The sequence below is a fragment of the Sinocyclocheilus anshuiensis genome, unplaced genomic scaffold, assembly GCF_001515605.1.
Source record: "Sinocyclocheilus anshuiensis isolate Anshui unplaced genomic scaffold, SAMN03320099.WGS_v1.1 scaffold454, whole genome shotgun sequence".
In the NCBI taxonomy this organism is placed as follows: domain Eukaryota; kingdom Metazoa; phylum Chordata; class Actinopteri; order Cypriniformes; family Cyprinidae; genus Sinocyclocheilus; species Sinocyclocheilus anshuiensis.
Genome location: NW_015548217.1, coordinates 4,594,546 through 4,607,039, shown reverse-complemented (window position 1 = coordinate 4,607,039; position 12,494 = coordinate 4,594,546). Strand labels below are relative to the sequence as shown.

Below are 12,494 nucleotides of genomic sequence, written 5' to 3'. Positions count from 1 at the left end.
TCTCACAATTAAGATTTATTTTTCATACTTTTGTTTATAATGTTGTAATGCCTAGGATTTAAAACTACATTTTTTTATTATTAATTTGTATTCATATTTAATTAATAATGTATATTAACTTATTATTAACATTTTTTACTTCTTTTTTGTTTCAAAATATAAATTTTTCATATTGTATGTTATAACGTTTTGATGCCTACATTTTGTAGCATTTACTGTAAAATTCTAAAAACAAAAATCATTTGTTTATTCAGAATTGTATTATCGACCATTTATGTCAGCTATCACCCAAAACGTCTAAATAATTATCAGCCAGAGTTCGAATATCACTGCATCCCTGTTTTATATAGTAGTTCTATTTCTGATGACATCATGGCTTACAGCATGGATTACATCATATTATTACAGCTCTTCATTGAGAATTAAAAAAAAAACTTTGAAAAAAAGAAAACGAATGGGAAAATTACTTGCGTTCCCAAGGCTGGTGAAAAGATGGATGGTCACAGTTGCACTCTTTTGTTACATCTCGGCGAGAAGCTGCGTGAAATAAAAGAGATCATCTACTGACCAGTAACCTGACCCCGGTAGGTTTTGTCTGTGAACTCTCCTTATACTGGCATTTCACTAATGGCCACGCTCAGAGCCGGCGGGTGTGCAATTTCTATCAGCAGGCGTTAATCAACCATTTATTCCAGCCTGTGTTCAGTTCACCCCTCTTATTTGTAAAGTGGGGTTTCTCCATGGCAATTGCTTCATCTTTGCGCTCCTTCTCCACCGCTCTCTCTCTCTCTCTCTCTCTCTCTCTCTCTCTCTCTCTCTCTCCCTCCCTCTTGATGTTTGGCTGCTAGGGAAGAGCGCGTGTCTCCATCAGCACCATTTAGTCTGTGTGAGGAGCACCAGTGAATCAGTAGACCCAACTGTGTTGGTCAGGGAGAGGTGGGCAGCTGGGTCAGAAGAACTAGCCCACGGATCTCTCAACCCACTCCAATAAAAGCTCCAGTGATTTCTCCTCCCCCGTCTCCCTCACAGTGACCTGTGGCGTGTGTAGGAGCTGGCACCAACCAAACCACCCAAAGCGCTCAAGTGCTGTTTGGACCGAGTTCTTTGAGTGCGTGTTGACAATCGAAAACAAGAGGGCAGCAGGTATTAGAGCGACTCGCTTCTCGTGGACTTTTCTGTAGTTCTCATCATCACTGCTCTCTCAATTTTGGATTAAATGAAAGGACCTTTTGTATAAGATGAGCGAAGACGCCAAGGAAAAAGGGACCGGCAAGCAAGCGCTACGCAAGAAGAAGGGCAAAAAGGTAACAAGAAAGCTGCTTAAACATACAGATCTTTTCAGTTTAACGCTCAGGGCTTGTTTAAATCCTCCTTTTATGCCATTTGGAAGGGTTAATGGTGGTTGTTGATGTTGAAAAGCACTAGACGGGGATCTGGAGGAAGCTTCTCTTTTGTTCTGGAGCGACTGAAGGGGTGTGCTCAGGGTGGCATGGTTTTGTTTTGAAGGTGTTTGACAGTACACTTTCAGGGCTGATTCTGGAACAGGATCTTCTCTTTGTTTGGGTTTGAGTTTTTCACAGGAGTTTGTTTTGATTATTGAACAACAAAAAAATGAATACATAAAAAGTTGTGCATATTTCATCAAATGATCTGTATATGCACAACCATTGCTCCTTAAAAAGTTCAAACATGTCAATGTTTCTTACAAGAGCTGATCTGATCTGACCTTTTAAAATGACTTTTTTTGTTTGTGTAACCTGATGTCATATTAAACAATAATTTTGGCTTGAATTAAGCTGATTACTTATATTTTACACAACATATTTTACACAAAAAGTTTATTTATATTTATGTATTTTTATATTTTTCAACGACTCTTCTTTTATAATGACTAAGATATGAATACTAGTGTTATACACATATTTAAATTCAATTCGTTCTTTTGTATACTTTGGACAGATGTTTTCTCTGTCTGTCTCTCTCTTTCTCTTTCTCTTTCCCTCCACCCACTCCTTCTATTCTCTGCACGAGCAGTATAATCTGCTTAATTGCAGCCATTCAGATGCATTGGCAGGAGCTGTATCTGAGTCAGCGCTGGGTGGTACTAGCTACGGGTCAGCTCTGCTGGCTTTACAAGTGTTTGCTTTAAATGTTTCGGAGAATTTGAGGAATTCCCATTCGTCCTGTGTAACAGGTGCAGTCGCTGCTTTCACGTAGTGATTAGAAGGGAGCTTTTAATAAATTCGAAGACAGTCATTCTAATCAGAAGTGAAATGTGTGTGTGTGTGTGTGTGTGTGTGTGCACGTTTGGCAGTCGCACTGACAGCGCCGTCTCTCTTGGTCTCTTTATGCTACCCCAACCTGTTGCTATGCACACTGGGGATGTAAAGAAAATTTATATATTTTGGTTTATAAATTACCTTGTTTGTTACAATATGTTAGAATGCTCATTGGTAGTGGGAAATATGAGTAAAATCTTATTTTTAAAATCTTAATTTTATATTACATTATCACAATATTCAATATTGGAAGTTCCTTAGAAATTAAACTGAAAAAATATTTTGATATTTTTAAAGACGTAAATAACAATGTGGCAACTCATTATCTGTGTATAATCTAGTAATTTTTAAAAAAAATTTTGCAAATGAAATATATACATCTATAACTGCACTTTAGTTTCACTTCAGGCTTCAATATAACTAAACTAAACTAAAATAAAATAAAATAAACTCCCTTTAATAATGAGTTCTTCCTCTGCTTGACTTGTTTGGGACTCATCCTGCTTTGTATTTTTGTTTTACTTCATGTTTTCAGAGTAACTAATGTAAAGCAACTGAAAGCTACATGAATATACACTTTCAACTATGGTATAAACATGATATAAACGGTATAGCGAAACATTTAATGGGATAGTGGAAATTTTTTGTCTTCATTTACTCTTGTATTTATCATCCATACAAAATAAATGTCAGTGGGGTCCATTTCTTTTGAAAATTATTACATTATTACCATTTTATTGTTCTTTAAAACTTGGCACAAAAATTACAATAAAATTACAATTAACACTCACGAATTAACACTTTATTTTTTTTATTATCCTATCCAATGTGGTTACCCAGAATCCCCAGAGCATATGGGGCTTGAATGGGTCCATTTAAAGATTAATTGGTGTTCAGGGCGACACAGAGGACATGAACCATTCAGGGGCTTGTCTTTGTGCATTGGTCGTATTGTTAGAGCTCAATAGAGCAGGAAATCAGACAGCGTGCAGGTTTGTCATAGCTCATTTTCTGGTTAGACTCGTCCCTGTCAATGACTATTATTCTTTACCACCGATTTGGAGAAACAAAAGATGAGAAAACAACAGTTAGAGATGTTTTGTCTTGATAAATGCCTTGCTAGAATACAAATACAGCAGCTTTGGACGGATAGTCTTCTGGGTAATGAGCTGAACCTGATCAGGAGAAAATAAAATCACATCTGTTCACATATCAATTTCTGATATCAGTTTATCAATTTCTGTTTGCCAATTTGAATGTAACATATATAGACAACACTGTCAAATCAGATTTCAGATCAGATCACTTGCATCATGACAGTGTGATTTAAAAAGTTGGATGTGCAATGTGAACAAAGCCTCTGTCACTATCTTTCTCTGGCTATCAGTAACTGTGATTCAGATATAGCCAAATGATTTTAATTTCAATTTCAGACAGTCAACATGGCTGGCCGCTCCTCCCCACATGTAGGAGAGAAAATGGCCGTGCGGTACTGATCCAGATCATAATCAGAGGAACAGAGAGAGCCGGAGACAGGCTAAGAGAGTGTGTTAGATGGGTTGCTAGCTCACGTTATCCACGAGAGTCAAAAGATGCTTTCTTTAGTGGCCGATGGATTGAGATTTTCACATGTCATTTCCTTTTCACTGCTCCCAAGTCAACGAGACCCCAACAGTAAACCATGGGGGTTGTTTTTGGGTCAGTAGCTGTGAATAAACATGCGTCTCGAGAGAGAGAGAGAGAGAGAGAGAGAGAGAGAGAGAGAGAGAACTGTCTGGGCACTAGGGAACCTGAATCATTGGCAGGTGTGTGTAATGGGTGTCGCCATGGCAACCGAAGGCCTGCTGAGGAACGGAGGAAGCTGCCGTTTAGATGACTGAGCTGGGAATCCCTGCTGATCGCACAAGGAGCGTCTGTATTTTATATTTAGCATTTCCATTGCAAATGGTTGTGGCAGCATCACTGCTGCTGCTGTGCTGTACTTGTTGCCTTACTGTAACTTTTAACTACTTGTTTAAATAATGACTCTAGTGAGCTGACTTGCTGTCTACTACCTACGTAGGCAGCTGTCTTCTAAGGCAGGATCCTAACAGAAATGGAACCCTAAGTGATTAATTTTGAATGTGAATTTTTCACTTGAGACTCCACTCACAATTGATTTCAGTAGAGTTTGGCTTTAGCACTTAGGCCTTGGCGATACTGCCTTAGAATTTGGCCAAAAGAAGGAGTCATAGAAGGCAGCAAATTAGCCTTCGCATCAGGAGTGTGCCTTTGATGCCTTAATATCCTGCCTACATAGGGAGCTCAATGGTGTTGGAGCCAATATATCTCCTTTTGGTACCTGCTTTTGTCGTTGACAGTAGCCCTGCAGCCTTCTGTGGTGAACATGCTCTATTTGCTGAGACCATCATAACTTTCAAAATATGGCTGAAGACACCTCTTCCACAGGCACTTAACTAATCCATAACCATCTTTGCTCTTCTATTCTATTCTATTCTATTCTATTCTATTCTATTCTATATCTATCTATCTATCTATCTATCTATCTATCTAAAGGCGTTCTCCAATTCAGTTCTGAATGACGCACTACCCTGGTGCATGCAACATTCTGTAAAGTGCCACTGGAACATGATAAATCCTTGACCTCAACTCGTGTTACGCTTTCATGGTTATGGCAGCACATGTCAAATCAACACTCTCCAGAACAGCAGAATAAGCTGACAGCAGCATTTGAACCCAGGAACTTTCACACCCAAAGCAAGAATCATAGACCAACAAGCCAATAGTGCCTGGCCCAGATATTTACCTTATTTATTCCAAAATCCACCAATAGCCTTGTCAATGGATACATTATTCTTTAAAAAAATGAAATTCTGTAAAGAAAAAATAAGTCAGGACCTTAGAAGAACCAAACAGGAGAGGTTCTTCATTGTCAAAGTAATTTGATTTGATACCCTGTTTTCAGTATGCTGTTTGTAACTAAAGTCAGGGTCACTATTTTGAAATAAGATTGTCATTGCTGTGAAATTATCATTATGTCAAGATTGTGCTATTGGGCTACTGTAAACAGGACTGAAAAGAAACCCTCGGGGTTAAATGACTCATACTTCCTCTGAACCTCAACAGGACCCCGTGCAAGGTTGACATTTACAGTGTAGTTGAAAGCTAATCTGGATCTTCCACTCTAATTGGAGAATCATTCAGGAAGAGAGCCTTGGCAAATCCCAGCCATCCGGTGATATGGAATGCACAGGAAGTGTTGGGGCTTTCACAAATGCCACACATACTACACAGTCAAAGATGCCTGCCAAAGACTCTCACAACCCAAATTTAGTTGGAACAACAAGATTGATCAATGTCTAAATTGCCTTGAGAACACAGCATAACCTACTTTCTTGTTGAGCAGTCTCAAAGAACTTCATACTTGATCTCAAGACATAATGGAAAACGCACCGTTATGCCAGCACAGCAGGCCCAAAGAATGAGTCTCTTTATCTTCATGTTCTCAAATGCCATGCATCTCTTCCTTTTAGTTCATCCTACAGCGTATGAATCATATTTCAACACTTTGTAAAATGGATTCTAATGGTGGATCCTCTGTAGCTCGTATCTGCCGTATCTGTCTTTTCTATTCACCATTGACTGTAAAGCTTCACATTTGAACACATTTCATGCTTGTAGTCGGATTTCCAGCTTGTATATGTAATATTAGCATAAAATGATAGTGAAGCTTTGCATCTGTCGGAAGTCATACATATCTGAAAATGGTAGCAGCTGTAAAAATTCTTTGAAAAGACTTTGAAAATAAGATTGACTTTGGAACAAGAGGTAATTCTTTTTTGAACTTGTAATGTAGTTCCTGTCACATCTGACTTTCAGACTAGAAACAAGCTGAATGTACAGTGGCAATAAATATGTATTCAGTCATCATTGCTTGGAAATTATTCAGTGATTCTGCATTTTCAGGAAACTAATCAGGATATGTATTGGTATTTAAATCAGAAATGCAACTTGTTTACAAGGAGAAACTTGTCCAATAATTGCTGTAGGGCTAAATCAAGAAAATAAAACTAACATCCAAATCCTAAATCTACAGAGTCCAATTAACTAGTACACATCATCTAGGCATCATCTAAGCACAACATCTAGGCTTAGTAACTTCATACATTTTTGGGTTATGCCATGTCTCCCAAATTTTGCCAGTGCTATTGCATAGAAAATAAAATGTATATGTGTCATTGGAACAATACTTTGAACTTACCTGACAAGTTTGGGACATAATTGAGGTCAACAATAGTGCTAAATAGTTCCACCATTTTGAATTTTGTTAAAAGCATACCTTTCCCTACATAGTTCATCAAATCTTCTCCAAATGTGTGAGATAATCTTGAGACCTTGCTGGTCAAAAAATGTACTCAACATTTCTTGGTAAATCAAACCAGTTGGTAGTAATACATCAACTAATTTACCACTGAAGATGCCAAAGATTCTTTGCATTTCTTGCAAATGAAACTTAAGTAGATGACTAGGACAATGATGATGGTCTGTCTTGGAGTTGAGTTCTTCATGTCTTTAGACAGAATATTGCACTGGAAAATGACTTAACAATCGTTTGTATCATCTTTAAAGTTAATCATCTAATGCATTTTCAGACATTACTCTGGAGAGATGATCAATACCCGTCATTCAGGGCCCTCTTTCAGCCCCTGCAACAATGGAGGGTTCAGCCACAAAGCAGAATATGCAGTGTGTCTCACTGGGGAAGTACTACCAGCCTCTCACTGTGGAATATATCATAGGCGTCTTTGTCTAAAGTCATGGCTTTCTGAGGAATTATGTTACAAGCAGAATGGCAGGTAAAGACAATGGGAGAAAAAGTTGTGCCTGGAAAACTTGGCAGCTGGTCCCACATTTCCAGCATTTCTGCACCTTCCAGCCAGTATTTTGCACTCTTTTGTTAGGTTAGGGTAACTGTAAAACATCCCCAACAAACTGTGGCATTCCAGATTTTGATCCTGTAATCCTAGTTGGAATGTCCAGCGGCAGGCACAACGGAACTTGGCCTCAAGCGTTCAGTTTCCCAGGCTCTCTGATATCCGAGGAACCTGATACTTTCCTCACAGTTGAGAGACCAGTGAGCATCTGGAGAAATAGTTTTAATGCGTTCTGGGTTTCCCAGGCTTATGGAGATGCAGTTTTCACGGCAAAGGTAACAGAAGACCTGTGGAAAACCACCTGAGACCTTAAAGGGATAGTTAACCCAAAAATGAAAACTCACCCTCATGTCGTTCCAAACCGGTAGAGACCTTTGCTCATCTTCGGAACACAAATTGAGATATATATATATTTTTAAATCCAAGAGCCTTCTGACTCTCCATAGACAGCAAGGGTACTACCAAGGTCAAGGCACAGAAACATAGTTTCGTAGGACACTGTTAAATGAGTTCATGTGACATCAGTGGTTCAAAAACAAACAAACAAAAAAAATTATAACTTTATTAAATGATTTCTTGATTTTATTCAATGATGCATCATGGTACTCTCGATAATGGTGACAGACTGTCCCGGGAGAGAAGAAATCATTGAATAAAGTTGTCATTTTTGTTTTCTATGCGCACAAAGAGTATTCTCGTAGCTTCATAAAATTACGGTTGAACCACTGATGTCACATGGACTATTTTAACGATGTTTCTGTGCCTTGACCGTCGTAGTACCCTTGCTGTCTATGGAGGGTCAGAAAGCTCTCAGATTTCATCAAAAATATCTTAATTTGTGTTCGGAGGATGAAAAAAGGTCATACAGGTTTGGAATGACATAAGGATGAGTAATTAATGACAGAATTTTCATTTTTGGGTGAACTATCCCTTTAACTAGAGGTGATTCAGCCCACCCAAACCATGTGCCCGTTTATCTTCTTGTGGTAATGCAAATTGTTTTGCATTTGATTCCCTTTTTTAACATTTAAATTCCTCTATATTCTGAATGCTTTGACCAAAATATGGGAACTGATTAGCTTGGAATATTCTGTACATATTTCATATTTTTCTCACTGAGGGAATGTTGCAGTAAAATTAAAGTGATAATATCATCTCTTTAAGCCATAACTTTACATTTGAGAGTATTAAGGTTATTAAATACCTGGAGCAATAAAGTTATTGCATGAGTTATAGTCAGATTGCTCATTTTGTCAAAACATATTGAGTTCTGCTGAGGCCAACAGTGTTCCAAATCCTGAATTTGGCCAAGGATCATGGGAACAGAATAAAGCTGCAGTGTTTCTCTGACCTGATCACTGAGTTAAATCAGCAGGTCCAAATTTCAGAAATTTCTGCTATAACAGCAGACTTCACTGCCAAATGACTGTGTTCCTCGGATGTTTCTCAGCTACTTAGATGGTGCAGGACTCATATATATAGTGACTGTGATATATTCTGTGTGAGTTATTTGGTTATTTATTACCAAGACAGAAATCTTTTAAATTTGTGCTGGGTGAAAAAGTATGTTTATGGTTTGAATTGTATCTCATATGTAAAACAAATAAACAAACAAATAATTTTACAGTATAAACCTTGTTTAACCCATAAGATTGAAACTAGATGCCAAGCTTGTCAGTTGGTGATCATTGGGTAGTTGCTTTGTGGTTGCCAGTGTGTTGCTAAGCAGTTGGTAGAACAATCCAGATGGTTGCTAGAGCATTGCCAGGTGTCTGCTAAGGTGCTGCTTTGGTGTTCTAAAGTGGTTGTCAGTGCATTGCTAGGCTGTTACTGGAGAATTTTTGGCTCATTGATAAGTGGTTGGTAGAGTGTTCTGGGTGGTTGTTCTGTTGTTGCTAAGGTGTTGCTAAGCAGCTACTAGACAGTTGCAGGAGTGTTCTTGGTGGTTGCTATGTTATTTTGGTTTGTTGATAGGTTGGTTAGATGTTCTGGGTGGTTGACAGGGCGTTGTTAAATGATTGCTCTGTGGTTTCCAGGGTGTTGCTAACCAGTTTCTAGAGCATTGCTAAGGTGGTTGATACGGTGTTTCTTTGGTGTTCTAAGTGGTTGCCAGTGCATTCCTAGGCTGTTACTAGAGCATTTAGGCTCATTGGTAAGTGGTTGAGGAGTCATTAGCCCCTTTCACACAGTAATACCAGTAAATTGCCGCGAAATTACCGGAACGGCTTTACCGGTAAATACAAGAATTCACACAGTATAAGTTCACACAGGCAACAATGTTCCATCTTTTCCGGTAAAGCACCATTTACACATCCGTTTCAAAATACTGGTAAATTCTTTGACATCATTAATTAGAAATAGGGATGCACTGAATGTTTGGCAACCGAAATTATTCTCTTGTTGCTAAGGTGTTGCTAAGCAGATGCTAGAGTGTTCTAGGTGGTTGCTGGGGCATTTATAGGTGGTTCCTAGAGTCTTTTGGTTTGTTGATAGGTGGCTGGTTAGGTGTTCTGGGAGGTTACCTGGCCTTTTTTTGGATGATTGCTTGCTGGTTGTCAGGGTGTTGCTAGGTAGTTGATGGCAGTTTCCGGATTGTTGCTAGAGCATTTCCAAGTGGTTGCTTAGGTGTTGCTTTTGTGTTCTAGGTGATTTGCTAGATGGCTTCTCACTGGTTTCCAGGCAGTTACTAGGGGTGTGAATCTTCACTGGTTTCACGATTCGATTGATTACGATTATCATATCAACGATTTGATTCAATTTGATATCACGGTGTGTTGCATCCTCAATTTTCAATATTACTGCACTTGGCTACATTTTCATATACATTTTACATCAAATTTATTTTGTGCATTTTTATTAGATTATATACAGTATGCAGGCTACTTTTAAAAATAATTACAAATTAATAATAAATCAAATACATTTTTAAGAATTTAACCAACTAAATGTAGCTTGAAAACATACAAGGAAATATAAAGTAATAAAGGGGGGAAAAGACAATTACAAATGATAAACTAAGTACTTTCAGTATCTGAGAGTGCTTTAAGTATCTGAAAGTTTACAGACAATCATAGTTGTGGGTTTTTCTTTTTTCTCAGCATTATTGCTATTTGATTATTGCATATCTAATACGTACTGCATTCCAAACAGCATAAATGAAAGCATATCTAAGTAAAACACTGAAATAACTCCGGGTAGAAGCACACAATGGCAAGCAATGCACACATGTTTCACAGCGCATATCTTGTGCATATCAGAATCGATTCAGAATCATTGAAGAGAGAATCCTATGCATCGGAGAATCGATATTTTCTCCCACCCCAAGCAGTTACTAGAGTCTTCTGGCTTATTGATGGTTGGTAGGGTGTTCTTTGTTAGATGGTTTCATGTGTAAGCATTTGCTACAATGTTATGACTTCTTTATAGGTGTTTGACAAGATGTTCTGGGTGGTTAATACAGTATGAATTTGTTTCTATAACATTCTGCTCTCTAGTTATGACTTGGGTTCCTCCTTCAGTGTAAGTCTATAAGATGCCAGGAGAAAATTGTTAATCTTATCACTTAGTCTTAGCATGACTTAACATGATTTGAGCAATCATTCATGCCCATAGCACAAACTGTGCAAGGTGAGTTATGTGCCAAAGGTTAACACTTAGCATTAAGGGTTTGTTTAAATGGCTAACCTTAAATATGAGTAATAATGACAGTGATGCTTGCCTTAGCAAACACCACCAACAATGGAGGACAGCCTGATTTTACCATGTTTGTTCCTGTTTTACCTCACATTTATGGGTTTGTGCCACTGTAAAGGTCAAGGGCTGGACGGCTGGCCTTCCCTTCTCCTCTCTTCTGGAAAAATCAGACCTTACAACCAAGTGCCATTTTGAAGAAGCTCTCTTGGGAATGCTAACAGAGATTGGCACAGCTCTCTTTAGCTGCACATATGTGTGAGTGTGTGTCTGAATGTGAGGTCTAGACATGTCTGTCAGACTGCACTGGTTTCAGTGAGATGGTGTTATCTCTGCTCTCTTTGGCAGAAAATGAGAGGTTTTATTTAGCACTAAAATAAAGTAAATGCCAACAGAGCATTTTTTGCAAGTACACTCAAGAGCATTGTTAAGATGCTGCCTTAAAACTGGAACATAATTGCTACTGTAAGGTGATTGTCAACGCTTCCTTCTGCGTTGATGTTTTACAAAAGTGTTAAATTGGAAATCATACACTATTGGTCTACTAAACTTGTCATATCACCAGTAGTCGCTCATTGTTATTGTACGAAATTCCCTGCTTCATGCATGTGCGAGTCAAACTTGTTCAGACTTGTCGGGTGCATGCGCATAAAGTTCCAGCATAGCAGAGTAATACAGAGTTTCCTTGGCTTTGTTTATTCCTTTAAAGTTTGTTTTTCCCTTGTGTAGTATTGCTGTGCATTAATAACTCTGCAAGTAATAATATTTATTATCATTGTAGATGTGTTTCAGAGTGTGTCATTGCGTAATTCAGTTTATTTTACCTCAGGAAAATTATTGCGTCAGTATAAATACAATAGCTGTAATGCTCACGTATTTGACGAATTATTCGGTTGTTTGCAATCAAAGATGCTTATTCGTTTGTATAAGAGCATTGCTTGTCATGTGTGTTGATGTAAATATATATTCAGTCTCTGATCGGCATTTTAATAACTATTACAACGAGCACACAGGAGCGCTAGAACAGCACACACACAGTGTAATCTGACACTGCTTGCAAGCAGCAGCAGCAGCCCCGGTCTGTTTAATAAAGCTGCATTTAGTTCTCATATGTGAAAATAAGCTCTTGTTTAGTCTTGTTTACTGTTTCCTCAGACAAATATATAGTTCTATATAGAGTTCTTATAGCGTATATAGTTGTATCTGTCATTTCATATTATCACATGTATATTATTTATCATCTTTATTTTGTTCTCTGACAGAAACCACATTTTGTGCATATCCACACAACCCCAAAAATATTGAGATCAGTCATGTTCACTCTGGAGTAGCTGCAGTTCTTTCTAATGGCGCTTTTCGACTGCGTGGTACGACTCGGCTCGGCACGGCTCAGTATGGTACGACATGGCACGGCTCGGCTCGGTTTGCGTTTCCACTGCAGTTCAGTACCGCTTTAGAGTGGGCGGGATTATTCACATGTGGTTATAGTTGCGCCGCCTCTACTACCACGACTCCTAAAAAAAAACGTTTTCATTCCGCGTCGCCCCATCAAGCTCTCGCTGGATCCGCTCCTCTGCTATCAACGAGAGGA

At 38.5% G+C, this 12,494-nt stretch overlaps 1 protein-coding gene across 1 annotated transcript in view; it reads left to right on the top strand.

Annotated features, from left to right (window-relative positions):
* Positions 1 to 794: 794 nt before the first annotated feature.
* Positions 795 to 12,494, top strand: part of LOC107654059 (ankyrin-3-like) — a 164,097-nt gene continuing 152,397 nt past the window's right edge. Inside the window, exon 1 of the mRNA XM_016440959.1 lies at positions 795 to 1,304. Coding sequence (XP_016296445.1) covers positions 1,239 to 1,304 — 66 coding nt within the window. The 5' untranslated portion in view covers positions 795 to 1,238. The remainder of the gene's footprint in view (positions 1,305 to 12,494) is intronic.